This window comes from Thermoascus crustaceus (genome assembly GCF_041956765.1).
Source record: "Thermoascus crustaceus strain CBS 181.67 unplaced genomic scaffold VTN00scaffold_1, whole genome shotgun sequence".
Taxonomy (NCBI): Eukaryota; Fungi; Ascomycota; class Eurotiomycetes; order Eurotiales; family Thermoascaceae; genus Thermoascus; species Thermoascus crustaceus.
In genome coordinates this window covers 1,913,520-1,931,927 of record NW_027192527.1, presented here as the reverse complement: position 1 = coordinate 1,931,927, position 18,408 = coordinate 1,913,520, and the positions used below count along the sequence as shown (strand labels likewise).

At 52.5% G+C, this 18,408-nt stretch overlaps 7 protein-coding genes across 7 annotated transcripts; 2 read left to right on the top strand and 5 right to left on the bottom strand.

Annotated features, from left to right (window-relative positions):
* Window positions 1–1,978: 1,978 nt before the first annotated feature.
* Window positions 1,979–2,742, top strand: VTN00DRAFT_686 (uncharacterized protein; the record flags this gene model as incomplete). Its single annotated transcript, XM_069433542.1, has 3 exons — window positions 1,979–2,220; window positions 2,461–2,625; window positions 2,691–2,742. 3 exons carry the CDS (start codon window positions 1,979–1,981, stop codon window positions 2,740–2,742), a joined length of 459 nt encoding a protein of 152 aa, XP_069291393.1.
* A 230-nt stretch (window positions 2,743–2,972) lies between these two features.
* Window positions 2,973–4,401, bottom strand: VTN00DRAFT_685 (uncharacterized protein; the record flags this gene model as incomplete). Its single annotated transcript, XM_069433531.1, has 2 exons — window positions 2,973–4,181; window positions 4,246–4,401. 2 exons carry the CDS (start codon window positions 4,399–4,401, stop codon window positions 2,973–2,975), a joined length of 1,365 nt encoding a protein of 454 aa, XP_069291392.1.
* A 414-nt stretch (window positions 4,402–4,815) lies between these two features.
* Window positions 4,816–6,076, top strand: VTN00DRAFT_684 (uncharacterized protein; the record flags this gene model as incomplete). The annotated part of the gene is made up of 5 exons (XM_069433520.1): window positions 4,816–4,863; window positions 4,955–5,064; window positions 5,148–5,445; window positions 5,539–5,641; window positions 5,694–6,076. 5 exons carry the CDS (start codon window positions 4,816–4,818, stop codon window positions 6,074–6,076), a joined length of 942 nt encoding a protein of 313 aa, XP_069291391.1.
* A 339-nt stretch (window positions 6,077–6,415) lies between these two features.
* Window positions 6,416–8,320, bottom strand: VTN00DRAFT_683 (uncharacterized protein; the record flags this gene model as incomplete). Its single annotated transcript, XM_069433509.1, has 6 exons — window positions 6,416–7,089; window positions 7,179–7,547; window positions 7,606–7,757; window positions 7,814–7,930; window positions 7,989–8,038; window positions 8,156–8,320. The coding sequence occupies 6 exons, from the start codon at window positions 8,318–8,320 to the stop codon at window positions 6,416–6,418; spliced, it is 1,527 nt and encodes a 508-aa protein (XP_069291390.1).
* A 1,373-nt stretch (window positions 8,321–9,693) lies between these two features.
* Window positions 9,694–10,770, bottom strand: VTN00DRAFT_682 (uncharacterized protein; the record flags this gene model as incomplete). Its single annotated transcript, XM_069433498.1, has 1 exon — window positions 9,694–10,770. The coding sequence occupies one exon, from the start codon at window positions 10,768–10,770 to the stop codon at window positions 9,694–9,696; it is 1,077 nt and encodes a 358-aa protein (XP_069291389.1).
* An 883-nt stretch (window positions 10,771–11,653) lies between these two features.
* On the bottom strand, window positions 11,654–15,072 carry VTN00DRAFT_681 (uncharacterized protein; the record flags this gene model as incomplete). The annotated part of the gene is made up of 11 exons (XM_069433487.1): window positions 11,654–11,828; window positions 11,876–11,890; window positions 12,110–12,232; window positions 12,297–12,389; window positions 12,445–12,537; window positions 12,620–12,721; window positions 12,798–12,928; window positions 13,136–13,337; window positions 14,096–14,546; window positions 14,621–14,870; window positions 14,983–15,072. The coding sequence occupies 11 exons, from the start codon at window positions 15,070–15,072 to the stop codon at window positions 11,654–11,656; spliced, it is 1,725 nt and encodes a 574-aa protein (XP_069291388.1).
* Window positions 15,073–15,846: 774 nt separating this feature from the next.
* VTN00DRAFT_680 (uncharacterized protein) lies at window positions 15,847–17,287 on the bottom strand (the record flags this gene model as incomplete). Its single annotated transcript, XM_069433476.1, has 3 exons — window positions 15,847–16,828; window positions 16,916–17,054; window positions 17,137–17,287. The coding sequence occupies 3 exons, from the start codon at window positions 17,285–17,287 to the stop codon at window positions 15,847–15,849; spliced, it is 1,272 nt and encodes a 423-aa protein (XP_069291387.1).
* Window positions 17,288–18,408: the final 1,121 nt, after the last annotated feature.

The following is an 18,408-nucleotide window of genomic DNA, read 5'->3' as shown; positions in this document are numbered from 1 at the left end:
TTTCACTGAGAATATAATCATATGGGCCATAGATATGTTCCGCATACGATCGGTCAGCGGTCAACATTTTCAAAAAGCTGGTGGAATCGGCTCCACTTACAAGAGATGCTCCAATGCGAGTCCGGAGCATGATCTCTTCAGTCCGCAGACGGTAGATCTGAAGAACCAAAATCCTCCCAGGTGCCACGGTTCAGGCTGTTCCCCAAAAATTCGAAATCCGCAAGTCGTCTTGTGAGCGTAGTAAGATAGTATCTGCTCATAGATCTTGCGGGTACTACGGCCTCCAATCTGAATACGCTCTCCACTCGTAGTGGAGGCAGGTCCGTCGAAGATACACAGCTGGAAGCGGACCTATGAGTAAGAAAGTATGTTAGCAGATACAGATCGTGATGAGTGACCAGAGTGCAGCAGCCAAATCAATTCACAGAAATTTTCATTACCATCATGTTCCAAAATGTCTCTGGGTTCCCCCGGGGACCGCGATAGCCTGGGGACAATCTTCTTCGGGTCCATTGAATAACTGACGAGCTAGTTCGAGATCTCGCATGTCTCCGGTTTTTACCATCACCTAGAGATTTTTCAGTGCCGAATAGTTGGTATAGTATTCGTCGAAGGGGACGTGAATGTGGCGATTGTTATACTTACCTCGCACATCTTGCATTTGATTTTGCATCGAAAGGTGAGTACAAAAAAAATTCCAATTTCTCCTGATCAGTGACATGCCGGCAGTATATAGTTAAGGAGATCATGTAGTCAGAAACACACAAAATTACTGAGCGATACGCACGACGAATATTACAGGAATTGGAATCGGCAGCAGCGGTGCAAAAAAACGAAGGAAACAAAATCCAGATCTCAAAACTATAATAAAGCATATATGTATCGAACCCTGGTAAACAGCAGGAGACAAGGCTATCTCGACGGAGCAGGCAGAAAAAACACGCCGCCGGATCGAGAAGAAGTATAAGGGCGAGAAAGGGAATGTACTCCCTGCATTTTGTTTCGGTAACTCAATGGCCAGGGATAGATATACCGCCAAGATCTGTATATAGATCAGTAAGAAATAAGAAATTAGAAATAAATATCTCACTCAAGAAGATGTCATGATGTATATAGCAGGAAAGAAAGAAAGAAAGAAAGAAAGAAATGGTGCGACGTGGAAAGAGAAAGAAAACTCAATCTGGGAGTTGCAAAGGTCTATATATCCGAGCGGAGACGAGTATGGCTACCTAACCTATCTAAAAGTGCATTCATCTCTGTCTGTATGCTGTTTGCTCTTCCGCATTCACGGATGCAATGCTTTCTGCCTTTCACCGCCATATCAGCAAAGATCTGCTACCAAGATTCTCTTAATCGAGTTCCGAAAGGCAACTCGGCCTATGCACGACGACTGGAATGGCAAGTCTTTGTATCGTAACCTTTCGGTATGCGGAGTACGATCTAGGAGACGGCAGTAAATCTGCTATCTGCCGTTAGAGATGAAGATGATTGGGTCTTCCCAAAGGGAATACGCATAGTATGCCTAAATAATGAAACCATCCACTAAATTTTCGCCCTAGGGAGTCTGGTCAGGGGAGATCCGTCGAAGGAGAGACCTACATCCATGCATGTAATCTCCCACTGAAAAACTCTCCACTGCGACCAAAAGCACGGCCTAGAATAAAAATATACTTCCTATTTCAAGCGATACACCTCGTACATAGCAAACGGGCGTATGATACTCCTCGACCCAACCAATCACCAAGCAAGGATCGCCAGCCACTTTAACCTTATGCTTCCCCGCATACGCTAGACCGCATCGAGCAAACGACCAGCCTGGCCTCGATATAGCGGACAAGCTCCAGCAGTATCAATTGCTCGATGTACCGGCCTACCTCCGTTTGCCTTCTCTCCTACAGTATATCCCAAGTTCCAACGGATACCCACCTCACCTCACCTCCCTTCCAACCGACAAACCAACCAATTGTACAGTACAACAATGCGCTTCCCCATCCTCACCTCCCTCCTCTCCCTCACCCTCCTCGCCGCGACCGCCACGGCCGCGGACCTCGGCATCGAGAAGACGCACGAAGTCGAATGCAAACGCAAGACGCAGGTCGGGGACACGGTGCACATGCACTACCGCGGGAAGTTGGCGTCGGACGGGTCGCAGTTCGACGCGAGCTACGACCGGGGGTCGCCGTTGACGTTCAAGTTGGGGACGGGGAGGGTGATTAAGGGGTGAGTATTGCTTTTTAATTTTTTTTCCCCTCTTATTATATTAGATAGGTGCCTACCTAGGTGGTGAGATTGCTGGATTGGGGGGCGTGTGTTTTGGTTTGGGTGCTTGGGGAATCATCTTCTCCTGATGAGAGACGGTGTCTTGCATAGATAGCGGAGGAGTCGTTTGTCTATGAACCTGCATCTACGATTTCCGTTTCCATCTCGACCAAGATTGCTAACATATCTCATGCTATGCAGATGGGACGAGGGCCTCCTGGACATGTGCGTCGGCGAGAAGCGCAAGCTGACCATCCCCCCCGAGTACGGCTACGGCAACCGCAACGTCGGCCCTATCCCTGCCGGGTCGACGCTCATCTTCGACACGGAGCTCGTGGGCATTGAGGGCGTGAGCAAGGATGAGCTGTAAATGGAGGGAAAATTCGGGATTTGGCTTTTTTCTTTTTTTTCATCGGATCGGATATATGTAGGAAAGTCTCGTATTATGAGTTAGCGCTCATGGTATACGTGCTAGGTACCTAGACAAGTGTCATGGATCATCAGGGCTTAGATTAAACAGGCAAGGGTTCTCTATTATCTTATCTACAGTACATGTGTTTGTTATATACAATCTCTATCTACTATAGGGGTATCGCATTTGTCGCCATGGCACCCTCCAACCTCAGAAACGTACACCGGGGTATCTCGCAGATCCAAGAAACCGCCTCTAGTAGAAACCTCCACGCAAAAAGATTATGGGCCCGGCAGACACATCAGTCCATCGCATCCAGACTGTTACCTTCCGCATTCCTCCTCTCCGCCTCATTCTCCGAGACCAGTATCCCAACAAGACACTCCCCCAGTATCCCATCCCAGTTCACCCACGGATGGATCTCCAAAAACAGTTTACCGGAGTCCTTTCCAGCGCCCCGCAACAGTTCCCCCTTTCCACCCGGATGAAAGGGGAGGTAAGGCGTGATGTTGTAGACTTTCCCCTGGTAGGACGTCCATGCGTCCCGGCTCCTCCGTCCGTTGTGTGCCTTGAGCATCGACGGTGTCACTCGGATGAGCGTCGGAGGCAGATCCGCTCCGCGCAGCTTGTTGTTCGGGTCCGAAGTCAGCGCCGCCCAGTCGAGTGGAGAGTGGCCCGGTTCGAGGATCACTCTGCGCGAGGAGGTGCCTGGTTTCGCGCCGCGCGCGACGGGCGCGAGCGTGCTGCTCGAGAGACCGGACGACGACTGTGGGACGCGCAGAGACGATGCTGCAGACGGTGGAGGACGGAGGGTAGCGTTCGAGCCCGGTCGCAGTGGAGCGGGGAATCGGCCAGGGGCTGGGTTTGGTCGGGGGGGCGCCAGAGTCTGTTGTTGTTGTTGTTGTTGTTGTTGTTGTTGTTGTTGTTGTTGTTGTTGTTGTTGTTGTTGTTGTTGTTGTTGTTGCTGCTGCTGCGGTGTCGCTCGCAGTCGAGGCAGCGGGGGAGGCGGCATTAAGGAAGTAGTGTTCGTGCTGGGCACAGAGGGGGGCACAGACATGTCTGGTGCAGCGGACACAGTTGGTAGTGGCGGTTTCACAACCTCGTTTGTCTGCGACGGTGCAGGCGACGTTTTCTCCGTGGGCGCATCGCCGTCTTCCAAGTTAAATGTCGGTATGTCAGCAGGCGGAGTGGCTAGCGCAGTCGCCTTCGGGGTCGCCTGCGCGGTGCCAGCATCGCTGTTCTCCTCCTGCTCTTGAAGGGGCGAGGACACTGGCTCAGCAGCGGTCTTGGAAGTAACTTCATCTTCATGCTTCACATCCTTCCCAGTCTCAGCGGAAACATGAGGAAGAGTTTGCGGCTTCGACTCGGACCGCGACACGCGGGCCCAGAGCCCAAAGGTCCATGCCCAAGCCCAAGTGTTCGGTGGACATCTGTACAGCAAACAGCATGCTGTGGCAATGAGAGCTCCAACACCTACCCAGCCCATGCCAGGCTGCGGGGTTGAAAAGATCTGCTAGAAGTATTATGAGGGGAGGAAAAGATGAGGAGTCGAGATCAGCGAGCGAGCGGCAAACCTCGTGTCCGCGGAAGTGGCCCGTGCGGGAGCCGTCGACGATCTCCGTTGCATCTGTAGGGACAGCCTTCTCGACGTTGCGGTTAATTTTAGTATCCAGATGCTGGTCCCAGATCTCGAGAACGAGAATATTCAGAAAGAGACGAAGTGTATCCATAACAGTGGCGGTGGAAGGAAGTCGAGGACGCAGCTCTTCACGGCTTCCCAAGGAGTTCCCCCCATCACTTCACCCATGGAGCAAGCATCTACTGGTTGAAACGTACCTCCGTCCGGGACTCTAAGCCGATGGGGAAACATCTCGCGTGGAAGCATATATGCTATATGTGATTGCCAGGATCATGACGCAAGCGGTCCATCACCCTGTGGCTCGGATCCAAACAATCCCATGCTGGGTGCTACTTAGTAGATACATACCTATGTTAGTACCTGCGTACAGTAGTAAAACCTGGCAAATGTTCACGCGATCTGCTCGATGAGCTGATCTTTTCCTCGTCACTGTTCGTTTTTTTTCTTTCGTGGCATGGTCCTGGCGAGAAAAGCAGTACGATGCCAAATGCTCCGTACAACGATCATGTCTACATCTGATACGGTTCTGCTCTTTGACGCCGGCGCAGGCACGGTGAATTGAACTCCTCTTTTTTTTCTGCGTAAAATCTGCTTTTGAATAAGGATAAAGAATCCATGGACTGATTGAAACCTGTTGATAATAGGCGCAAGGAGGAAGACCGTTCCAGGAAGATCGACACACAATCATCCTGCCGGACCAGTTCCCGGCGCAGACGTCGGATAAATTGGCCTTTTTCGCCGTCTATGATGGACAGTAAGACTTTTTTTACCCCTTTTCATCCATCGAATTAGAGTAAAAAGAATATATAAATCTCACTCCCCATGAACACAAAACAGCGGCTCCGAACTCGTCGCCGAGCACGCCTCCAAAAACCTGCACACGCTCCTCGTCAAGCGTCCCGAATTCGAGCGCGGCGACTACGAGGGCGCGATCAAGGGCGCCCTGGAGGACGAGGACAGCATCCTGCTCGAGAGCTTCATGAAGGACAACAACACGGAGCCCGCGGTCGTCGGGTCGACGGTCGCGCTGTGCTTCGTCAACTTGACCAAGGGCATCATGGTCGTGGGCAACCTGGGAGATTCGCATATCATCCTGGCGCAGCGGGATGCGTCGACGGAGATGCCGTATAATATTGTCAGTTGTCTCGACTCAACCCAACTCGGTTGGTTTTTGCTGTTTAACCTGAGAATGGCTAACGTCTTAACAACACGCTGTGAAACTATGTAGCAACGTCTCACGCGATCTCACAAGCCGAATCTTCCCAGTGAGAAAGCCCGCATTGAGAGAGCTGGCGGGAGCGTCCACAATTACACTGGGACTGCACGTTTAGGTTTGTTTGAGATTGTTAGATAATAATGATCATTCATTAATTATTGCTTCAGGAACTCTCAACATGTCCCGAGCCCTCGGTGACCTGCAATACAAAAACCCCATCAACACCATCGACGGCGAGGTCAACCAATCATCAAAAGCCAGAAGAGCCGTCGCAGCGTCCCCCGAAGCGCGCGGCGACTTCCTATCCCACGAGCCGCACCTGTCCAGGGTCACGCTCACGTCGGACAAGCGGTACGCGCTGGTCGCTATGACGGACGGGGTATGCGACTCCACGGACGACGGCACGCTGGTCGGTCATGTCATGAAGAAGTCGATGCGCGGGGAGCGGGCGGCGGATATCGCGCAGGAGATTGCCAGTCTCAGTGCGAGTAGCACGGGCAGTGACAATGCTACCTGTCTCGTGGTGTTTATGGATGGTGTCAGTTCGTAAAGCTTTTCGATGTGGATTGCCTATGTTAACAGGAATATGCAATTGGCGCTTGATGCTGGCGACTGGAAGGAAGTCTAGCTGGCAGTATCATTGCGACGGATTCGAGCGCCCTCTTCAAGGCAAGATGCAAGTCTCCTGCGCTCAATGTAAATTTCTGAAAAGTGTACATGCTTGTTGAACACTATGCCGTGATGCTATCACGCAATGAAATGCAGCTGTAACTGTTCTAGCAAATCAAACGCTGTCACAAGGCAGTTTATTTTTGTCTATATTTCTCTTGCAATAGAAATAAGAGAACATTACCTGGGCACCTGGACCAGTTCCAGCCAGCATTCATTCTCACGATTTTTCTCTCATTGCCTCTACCTCGCTGGCAAGGCCCCGGTCTGCAGCAACAGCTTTCAAATCCTCCTCACCCATCTCACCATCCCATCCTTTGGAGACAAGATACGCCCGAAACTTCTCATCACGGAATTTGAGATCTTCACCTGATATATCTGGGACAAGGAACCAAGTGACCAGAACCCCCACAACGCCGCAGATCGCAGCAACGATGAACGTCCACTTCTTCCCCAGATTCTCCTGGATGGGCGTGAAAGCCTGCGTCCCGATCGCAGCGCCCGCTTTCCCCACGGCAGCAGAGATGCCATAGCACGTCCCCCGGACCGCAGTCGCATATGATTCCGACGAGAGCAAGCCAAGCATGTTTCCCGGTCCAAAGTTGCCAGAGCTCTGCATCAGGCCGTAAAAGACGACGAAGAGGGGCACGATCTTGGTGATGCGGTCGTAGGCGCAGCCGATGATCAGACCGAAGACGAGATAGCCCGTGAAGCCGATCATCATGACCCTTTTGCGACCTACTTTGTCGCAGAGTAGGGCACCCAGGAAGACGCCTGGGAGGGCGATCGTGCCCAGGAGGAGTTGCCATTCTCCTGTACGGAGGGTGGAGTTGTTGTCGCCGACGGAGGAGATGATGGTACCGGAGAAGACGCCGTTGGGGAAGGTAACGAAATCTATAGCCTTTTTAGATACTTATGACGAGTTTTTTTTTGTTTTTTTTTTTTTTTTGCTCTGACCAAGGTTAAGAGTGCAAATGACCTACCATATAAAAACCACGCTCCACACGTTCCAAGCAACGTCTTCCAATAATACCGTATAACAGTCAAATACGGCACATGTCTCTTGATCGCCCCCTTCCGATACAGCACCGAATTGAGCATCCGAATCCGGAAATAGAACACGGTCAGGGGCCAGATGCACCCGATCCCGAAGCACACGCGCCAGACGGTGCTGAAGTGCGACTGGTGGCAGGCGGAGAGAACGATCAGGAATATCGAGACGGCGAACGGTCCGCCGAACGAGAGGGGGAGATTCGTGACCAGGATAAATGCCGGGCCGCGGCGCTTCAGTGTGAGCTCGTTGGCGGCTTCGGATGCGGATGCAGATGATGCGGGATACTCGCCACCGGCACCTGGGATCTAGTCAGCGATGAATAAATAGACGATTGGGAAGTTGGAAAGTAGACTCACCGAATCCAACAACCCCGCGAGCAACCGTCATCATCCAGAACATGCCGTCAATGGTGACTCCGTGAGAGGCAGTTGCCAAGATGCCGCCTATGACAATCATCGCCGTGGTAAAGATGATGGCCGTTTTGCGGCCTAGATAGTCACACGTAAGACTGTTTAAGAGTTTATTAGCATGGAATTCTAGTTGAACAGCTGGAAAGGGACAAACCCTACGACAACCTGTCCAATAATCTCACCAACCAGCAATGCATTGGAGACGCGCGTGCTCACACTGGAAGTGTACTCTTTTGGATACTCCTTCTTGAGCAGGACGTTCGTCATGGTCCTGAGGTATTATTATCAGATAACCTGACCATTAAGAAAAGGCGCTCATCAAAACGAACATGAGATTATTCTGGTATCCATCGCTGATCAGAGCAAAGCCGCTCGCGAACTATGTGTTGTTCCATTGTCAGCCACTTTCTTCGCTGCATCCTCGACTGAAACATCTTTTCTTCCTCACGAGAACACAACAACTATATAGGTAATTGAATAGACGACGATGACTTACAATAGTAAACAAATCCGACAAACTCTGCCGTTTCCTCGAGACCTCTGCTGAAGGCCCAGCGTCAGGCCCATCGACGGCCTTGACATCGGTCCGGGGTGTGGCCACATCCAGTTCTTTTTTCTTCTCCCCCACGTCTTCGCCCTGATGTTCCTGTCCCGCGGACATTGTTCCCGAAGAAACACTGCCGGGAAGTTGAAAGAAAACGAGCTCAGTGGATGTGACAGATAAACAGGGTAAAGATCGTCAAACGTCACGCAAGGGATGAGAGATAGTGGACATGACCCCAGATCCTCAAAAGAGACAGATGACCTTTCTCATCGTGCCTCGAACAGCCAGGGCCTTAATTCAGGTTACATCTCTGTCTCTCTCTCTCCAGCCTATCTAGGCTTCCACAGTGCGGGGAGACGCCCGCCTAGCGGGAGCTTCGTCACACCCAAGCTTCCCACTCAATCAAGGTCGGACACTGGCAGCTCCGTCAGAGGGTCCAATGAGCTGCGCGCATGGGAGGCACGTTCCTCGAGAGACTGACATCAAGGACGTCAGACGAGTCGCGGTCGTCGATGTTATCATGTTATCTGCTGCGATAGTCACGATAGATACCTAAAGTTTTGCGATTGCTCAAGGTAGAGCTTGTCTCGCGCAACGGCCCCCCAGCTTTCGGAAACATTCCGAGATGGATGCGGATCTCATCCCCCCACGTGCCCCGATACGAACACGTCCTTGGCAATGTTCCCATGCCAAGCGTGACAAGCTATGATAAGTACCTAAAGATGATAAATCACTTCCACTAGGTAGGCACCTCCTGGACTGCCTGATTCCTTATCTATCGGTCCGGAAACGCGGCCCCTAAATGTCGGAGGATACTAAGGCATTCAACAGTCCTACGACTAAGAGGTAATGGTATATGCCGCACCGGGATAACGATCGGGTTAGTCGATAGACGATCACTTTCATGCATGGAGCATATCAATATGCGCCTTGACAGGAGACGGGCATCTAACCTTATTAAACTCGACGTAGCTGGAAGTTGTGCAGGGACAAAGCGGACAGGGAGGTCAGGAACTAGGGCTTAGGGCAAGGTTTGTCGGTCCACGTGTCGGCGGGGAAGACGAACCTCGGATCCTCAACTCTCGTCCACTCCAGCTCCCTACGGTGGAGCCAGCTCATTCGAACTCTACATGACACTTCAAACTGTCCCTTCTTCGGTCGTCAGATTTTGCCACAAGTACACTGGGATCACGATTGAGGCAGGACCTTGTCTTACTATCGGGAGCATCAAGAACAGTAAGTGCTAGATCAGCAAAGATATTGATTTTTTTTGACCGTTGGTCACCTTTTTCCTAACCCTATTTACAGAACATCCCATGTAAAACCTTGGCCCGTTGCTAACCCGATGTTGTAAATGAAGAAATGAGAAGCCGGTTGATCCCACACGTGTTTCGACATGCCAACATACTAAGATAAGGATGGCTCTATATGCAGAAAACCGGCAAAGCTGATAACATAAGACATCCATATAACACCCCAGATGGGAGAGATTACGCCCAGTTACCGAGCAACGCCATGAGCAGTGCGCCGAGGCATAGCAAACCAAACGCGGAGAGAACGGTGCCGATGGGAGCTTTGCGCATCGAGGTGCTGAACATGAACTCGTGCGCCATGAGCTCCACCAGAGCGGTGTAGATTAAGATACCCGCCGAGATGGAGTCGAAGATACCGTTGACGATCAGGGTCGTACGCCCCTCGGGAGGGTAACCAGCTCGTACTCCCAGACCGACGGCGATGGCGATGGGCGTGGACAAGCCATATGCAATCCCCAGGAAGTACGGGGTGAACCTCTTAGATTTGGGCCAGGGGATGGTAGCGAGACGGGAGCCCAGACCCAGACCCTCAAAAGTCTGGTGGAAAACAAGGACGATGTACAGGGTCTTAAACTCATCGCCGGAAACAGCAAGAGTCAACCCGATAAACACGGAATGGAAAAGGATGCCGAATTCCAGAATGAAGACGGATGTCAGCTGCGCGGCGTAGTCTTCCAGCGACGTGCCGCCCTTCTTGGCCGACTCCGCGTCATGGTGCTCCCGAGAGTGACCCAAATGATCCTCACCAGGCATGTGGGTCTTGGACTCGACCGGTCCGACAACATTAGCTCCCTGCTCCAGCTGATAATGGCCGTCCTCCAAGTCGTGCTGATGGCTCAGGCCAAAGCGTGCATAGCGCATGACCAGCAGCTCGACGAAGAACAGCACGACGATGGTCATGAGAATGATACCCTCCACCCAGCTGTACTCTGTGATGGGGCCGGTCAGACACGGATTTGTCAGAGCCTCCTCGGCTGGTGCGAGCAGGTGGATGAAGGCCGTGGCGATAATGACACCGGAGCCAAAGTACTTGGCGATGAAGAACGCCCAGCTGGGAATCCCCGAGCCACCGAAGCGCCTCGCAAGGACGGGGAAGATGGCACCAAACATGGAGCCAACCATGATGACGAAGATGGACGAGATACGCAGGCCCATCCGGCCATCGTATTCGTTGTCGACAGCACATGCAGGAGCGGGGCCATCGCTTTCCTCGCGGCGAACGAGGGAGTGGAAGATATTCAGATCCATGGCCATTTAATGCAGATCCTCCTCGGGATATTTTCTGCAGAAGATTCCCCAGATACACAGGCGCAGTGAAGACGATATTGGCAATGGCGGACGTTCCGGAAGCTTTCAGGTCGTCGCCAAGAGACCAAGAAAAAGAGAGAGAAGAGAGACCAGCCGGGCGATGCAGAAGAAACTTGTGCACGCAGAGAAGGGGGACAGATAGGGAAAGAAAAGAAGGCCAGCGACGATGCTGAGCAGATACCAAGAAACCGGGATCTCTTGGCCGTCAAATATTCTCTGGGCTCGAGGCTTGCCGTTTCTCTCTTCCTGTTTCTTCTTTTCCTGCTAAACTCTTCAGTGGCGACAGGCTCCACCAAGGTGCCCAGAGCACGACCTGGATAATTTTGACTCTCGGAGAACCCGCAGCAGGCGAAACGCTAAGGCGAGGACCTTGGAGGTAGTCTCTGCTACGCTGCTGCTACGTCGAGGCTCGAGCACACAGATAAAAGGCAGCTCAACGTCAGCACCAGCACCCGACCCAACCATGCAGAAGAGACGAGGTACGGAGGTGAACGAAGAGAGAGTGGTCCGGATGACGAGAGAGAGGAAAAAGGATCCGGAGAGGGAGGGAGAAGGGAGAGACGTCGATGCTGGTCGAGCTGCGGGCGCGCCATCGTGGAGAGAGAGGGACGGAGAGGGCGAGGGTCGGCGGGAGGGGGAGCTGTGGGATGGATGAGGACCTTGGAGGAAAGCATCCGTGGTCTTTGTTTCCTTCGTCGACGTCAAAAGTTAAAAGCGGCGCACCCGCTCTGGAGGACCTTGCGGCCGGCTGACTCGCCCGCGTTTGCCGCGCTGCTGGTTGGTTGCCGCAGCCGGTCACGTGGTGTTTGGCCGCCAGGAACGGTGCGGCTTATGTCAGCAGCCGCGATCCCCATCGCTCCTCCGTCTCCAGATGCCCAAAACCGCCCCGATCGACCCAACCCCGGATCTCGCGGAGTTGCACAGCCGCCATGCGCGACTCATGTCTCTTCCACGTGGCGCTGAGATGCTCCTCTTCCATATGGACAGGCCTCCGCTTAGCGTACCTGCCCCGTCACCTAGTTCTGACTGCAGGGATATCAAGTGTCTAGACCCGGCTGCATAGCACCTGTTCTTGTCAGTGCGACTTGACAGCTGTCCTTGATCAGATACAGCTTGCTACTAACAATTCTAACGTTAGACTAGAGCAATAATCCCTGAATGGCCCGAATGCAAGTCAAACGCTCGGATATCCATCGATTCATACACTTTTTAAGCATATATCACGACTTTTCATGGTGTCTGAAAGCTTCAAAGAGCTCATTTACTCTCTCCCTTCCTAACATACGGGAACTTGGACCTAAAATGCAAAGCAATCTCCTTCCGCATCGTGACCCAGACATCCGGCTTCGAAGCCACATACTCGACGAACCGGCCGATAGCGGGGAAACGACCCGGCTTGCCAATGATTCTACAGTGCAGCCCGACCGTCATCATCTTGGGCTTGCCAGCAATCAGCAATCTCCTCTGCGTACAGCGTGTCGAACCCGTTCTTGAGATGCTCCTCAAAGGCTCCGGGGGAGCCCCAGCCTTGTGGGGAGTGGAACTTGAGGTCGTTGCAGTCGTAGCTGTCAGAAGCGGCTGTCGGCTTCCATCTCGTTTGCTACGGTCGTTTATACTCACCTATACGGAATCATCAGCATGCCCTTCGGATCGGGCGAGTCCTTCTCCGCGGGCACATCCACCCAGTGCGGCAAATCGTCGTCGTTGGCATCACTCTCGTAGAGCAGCGGATACCCCAGCTCCGTGTGGACATCGTGGATCAGCGCCCGAGTGCGGCGACAGTCTGCCCATGTACCAGCCCACGGGCACGGAACCCGTCGTCTTCTTCAGCGACTCGAGCTGCCGGATGATGTACTGCTTCTCCATCTCGGGCGACATGCCGTAGTAGTCGACCCAACTGTAGCCAGGAGTTAACAAGTGATCCTTCAAAATACACCTAGTAAATAGATCTATATATATAAAGGGAGGCATACCGATACGCATGACTCGCAACCTCATGCCCATATCCACCCTTCACAACCGCCTCCGCAACAGCCGGATTCTTCTCCAGCAGCCTCCAGATACCCACCCGCGCACCGTAATCGTAGTCGCTCTCCGCGTTGATCTGCCGGACCCGACACGCGGCCCCTGATATTGGATTGCTCCCACAGGTGGGATTCGGATTGCTGGTCGCCGTTGGTGGGGGTTGCGTTCTGCGCCCCGGACATAAAACCCATCAATAAAATAAATACCTATTATCATGGTTGATTTCCACATAGAAAATCCATCAAGAGAAAAAGAGAGCAGAGCAGAAGAAGGGCAGACGACATACCTCCTCATAATTAACCACAAACGAGACCGTGATCTTCGCGCCGCCAGGCCACTCCGGATCCAGGGACCGACGGCCATACCCGACCAGGTCGCGGGGGAAATCGTACTTGGTGCCGCGGAGGGGGTCGGTGCTGGGTACGTCGAGGGTGGGCGCGATGCCGTTGAAGGTGGTTGTTGTGGCGGTGAGGTAGGATGCGGTTGTTCTTTTTTTTTTATGAAATCTAATGCCTTAGGTTGGGTAGGTAGGTAGGTTGCTATTGTGGATTCTATGAGGTTTATGTGCCTGGATATTAGTATACCTTAGTATCAAGTGTCCCAGGTAGGTAGGTATCTTAGGTATGGATGATTACTGTACATATAACCCGGTTATCATGAGACGGAGATGTCCGCTGATACGTCGATGGATGGGGAGAACTGTATCGAGATAAGATAAGATAGGAGAATCCCGAGTATAGCGGGGTAAAAGGGAAGATAATACAATATAAGAATTATCAGTACGAAAGAAGTTCTTCTTAAAAATGGGCAAGCGGGGTTGTTGTTATTATTAGCCTACCTAGTCAGGTTGGTCATCACGGGGCCTCAGCCTGTTGATATAGAAATGGGATATGGAGCGTATTCTCAGTAAGGATTTAAATGATCCCTGTCAAGATTAGGTGCCTTAACTAGATACCTCCCAAAGTTGATACCGCGCTAAGTACTTGCTTGGATAGATGAATGGAAGAATGGTACTGCCTTCTTTGTCTGCATTGGAATAGAATAGTTGATCAATGCATGTGGATGGTATAAATAATGGCCATACTAGGTAAGATACATCCGTGCTCCCCTCGAAAGTCTCCCAGCACGGATCGCTTAAACTCCTGAATAGCAATATAATATCAAACAACCTAAGCCATCATTCGGTAACAGCAACAGCAACAACAGCAATCGGAAGAGAAGTCACGCCTCCGAACCCAGCACATACAACTCCTTCGGCCTCCCATCATACCCGCAACTCGCAAACCGCCACCACCGCGCGTACCACAACCCGCCTACATTGACGAGCAACCAGCGGATGGGCGCCGGCATCGGGGGCCAATTCGCCCACATGCCATCCTCGACGGTGCGGTCGAAGTTGAGGAACAGGAACGGCACGACGTCCGTCAGGCCGGCACGCATGATGGACGACTTGCCCCATTGTGCGAAGATGGGGCCTGCGGTCTTGGATAGGTCTCTGCCATGGCCTGATGGGGCTGGTGTGAGGTCGGATAGGGCGGCGATGGTGGAAATTTCGGAGTGAAAGTGGTGGCAGAAATCCTGGGAGAAAGAGTCCATGATGGAGAGGAGGGTGATGGCGTTGAAGTCTGCTACTTTTCCCTGCTCGGAGAGCGGGAAGAGGTATGCGTGGAAGCGGACAAGGCCGTCCATGAAGGTTGCTGGCAGCTGTCAGAGACTACCCAACATGCTTCTCAATGTGGATTCGTTCTGAGTGACTGATACGAAAACATACCATGCTCTTCATACGCCTTATCCAGCACGCCTTTCCGACCCAGGACCTCCTCGATCTTCGGGAACAGCCCATTCTCCTCGTCGTCGTGATGCTTCTGGACGAACTTGAACCAGGTGAGGCTGTATCCGATGAAATCGGCATAGTCGGCTGGCTTGACGTGCGGCGCCTGGAGATAGATCGTGTTGAAGCCTCTCAGGATGGCGTTGTGGAGGAGAGCCATGTGGGATGCGCCTTTTGTGAAGACATCGTCCTGTCGGGATGAACAATATCGGTTAGTCGAATAGAAATACCCTGCAGTTTAACACCATCGTTTCTATCGTTGTTGTGTAAGAGGCACAAGAAGTGTTTAGGTACAGACATACCTTCCCCGTCTCAAACATAGGCGTCTTGACCAACGGCAGAGGGCCATCAGCCCATTGCTTTGCCGACTGTTTTTGCTGTGTCGTCGCCATCTTGGAAATGGCGTTCGATGGAGATGGTCAGCTGTCGAATGCTCTCGCAGCAGCGAGCTAGACAGGCAGCAGAGATCTAGGTAGCTGCTGGTGTTAGTCGCAAGACCGGCCACATAGTCATGCGGCAGGTACCCTCAAGTTGTCGCCCCTGCGTGAGTGATCTATAAATGGAGGATTCCAGCACTGTTGGGCTAGGTTAGCTCATCAGATCCAGATCTCTGGATGAATTTGAGGTGCAATCTGCCAGAAGACGGCGATGAGAAGAACTACGGCCATTTCACAGAGGGAAGGCAGCTTGGATATCGAGATGGCGCCATTGGCTGTAGGGTGGCATGCGACTTCGGCTCCAGGCATCCGGGCGGGATCATGTGAGAGGCACATGTACAAGGCGTCTATTGCGTATCTCTAACACATCGGGACCATCAAGGGGACAACGTCTCTATCGGTTTATAGTCTTACCGACTATGATACATCTTGGAAAAAAGAATTCGTTTGATTGCTGAACGCCGCACTTTTGTCTGTATGTAAAAAAAGGTGGAAACAACACAGATCGAAGGGAAGGCCCAGAAGATGTAGAAAACAGAGATGATGGAGGGTAGTAGTGGGGAGATTCTCCAGTGAGTCGTCAAGGCTGAAAGGAAGAGGAGTGGAAAGGATATAGATAAGAAAGCGGGGAATGAAACTGGAGATCTTTTGAGCGGAAAAGAAATCCGTCCGCAAAGGCGACGATAGACCGTATAGGCAAAGTTGATCCAGAAGACTTTTCTACCCGTCCTAGATCAATTCCGCCTCGATTTCATCAGCTCCTTCGTCTTCGCCTGCCTCTTCATACTCCACGTCCTCAAGGTCGGCTTCTGACTGAACACGAATCACGCCGATGTGAAACATATAGCCGACAAACCCAACAACGGCAGCCGCAACAGTTGCGATGGAAACATACAGGTCCTGCTTCTGAGCCCTGGCATACTCCGACACTGCCTTGCTCTCCTCAGCACTGAAGCCAGAATCAGGTGCCTGTGCGGCGTCCCGCAGCCGATTGTTCATGCGGACGTCCTTCAAAATCGGAGTCGCATCGGCCAGCGTATTGAGCAGAGTGCTGCCGATCTTGCCCACAGTAACCCGCTCCGGCGGACTCCATGGGAGCACTGACCCGGCTCGAAGTTTTCCGAATGCATCGGCGACTTCGACAATACCGAAGCACTGTTCGCGCATCCTCGCAGTGTACTCGGCCAGCAAGGGTGCCTTAGTCTGCAGCGCCTCCCGAAGCCAAGGGTATGGGACTTCCGGGATCAACGCCAGCGCGAGATACCCAAGGGCGAGACAGTCCAAACTCGACGGACGCTCGTCGGAGATGAAATACTGCTTCTTGCCCAGGAGGGCCTGCAGCGGCTCGAAGAACTCCGCGGTCAGAGCCTCCAACTTGAACTGGTTCTGCTGTTGCGTCTTCCCCAGCAGGCTAGACACCGTCTCCTGCGAGCTCCGTATCAAGCTCTTCGGTATCTGTCCTGTCTGGACGGCGGCATTTCGTTCCCGGTTCCTCTGCTCCTCCGTGGCCACCAGATCGAGGGACGTGAGGCCCAGATGCTCCGTCCTCGTCTTCGCAGCACCATGTAGCTTCGGTGGAATGATCCATTGGTTCGGCCACGTAAGGATGGCTCCGTACGCGGGCGACGTGCTCCCGTAGTAGTTCTGACTGGTGACGTAGAGCGACAGGTCCACGAGGACCTGTCCGCACGATTCTGTATAGGACGAGAAACTGCACACACAAGTCAGGAATCATCGGCCAAGTCAATTCCACCGACGGAGCAAAATCCCTCAGCGCAGAAGTTTTCTGGCGACGCACGCAATGTTATCCGCCTTCTCCAGCCCGCTCAACGACCCGTCCAGATCCCATTCCCCGTTCGAGTATTGACGCAGGTAGTCGACGATGTTCCGGAACCGGCTCACCCAGGTTGTGCCATTCTTGAGAGCAGGCAATTCGTCTGACAAAAACCAACACGTACATCATCAGTATCACAGTCTCAAGCGCAGAGGCTCAGCTCCTCGAGGATCCGGGGCACTTACTCGTCGGCGACACGGACGGATCACTGCTTGCCACTAGCACCCACTGATCGTTCGGGATCACCTGGGTAAAGTAGGCGATGGTGGCCAGACATTGCGCCTCGATCGAGGGCAATGAGAAGGCCGGACCCCAGACATGAAGTTCAAGAACCATTGTTGCGCTTGTCGGACTGGGTTGTTTGAGCCAGGGAGCTTGACGGGCAGCACGGGTCACGTGAGAGCATTTCTTTTCCGCGGGAGCTTTTTATCACATGCCGTAGGTACTGTATACACATCACGTTTTAGATCATCGATAGTAACTTGAACTACCATTTACGCAGAAAAGAGGCATTGCGATAGTTGCGTGTCTACTGTTGAATTCATCGGTTTCTCATGGTAATTCTTTCAGTGTCAGTCATACACCCAGAGAGTGTGTGTGTGCAAAAAGCACAGACACTACACCAACCTCTCCCTGCCCGGGCAGAATCCATGAACACGCTATAGACACAAAACCGATCATGTCACCAGGTATTCCGTACTAGCTAATACCTACCAGACCTCAACCCCGCACAACCTGACTACCCGTTCTCCTCCAGCAAGGAGAGTGGAACCAAAATGGATCGAAAGGATAACATGACATGCTTATATTCTCCGTAGCGTGAATTGCGTAATACCGCCTGCTCGCTGCGGGGTCTTCTCCATAGGTAGATAGGTCTAGGTGGTCTGGTCCATGGGAGCTCAGTGCTCAGAGCTCAGATCCCGCGTCATCATCAATCAAACACAATCCGAATCCATACCGTAAGCGCCTACCTAGTATAGGTAGGTAGCTACGCACAGGACCCCGCCGAGAGTACTGTGTACACGGACGGTGTACATGTAGCTCAGTGGTCCATATGTAACGTGCTGCACGCAATGATCTTACCTAAGATCAATAGCGACCTGCATGCGGAGTAAGTAGGTAGCAGGTCAAGAGACAGGGTACGTGATGTGCCTTGCTCTCTCTTCCTCCGCAGAATCACTACCTTAGGTAGTCTATGCGTGACCTGACCCTGACCAGGGCTGTCGGTGTCAGTGTCACGGGAACGATAACATGGATATCCATTATTATTAGCAGTAACCGCTACGGAGATATACCCCATCCATTCAGGATACAGAGGTACGGAGTACAGTACGGAGATGCTCCGCACTATCGCTTCTGTGCATTAGCCAAAGCCTACCTAACCTAAGTACCTACCTAGCCTAGGCTACCGAACAGCTACAAAGCTACCCTTGTACTGCGTACATGTACTCCATACA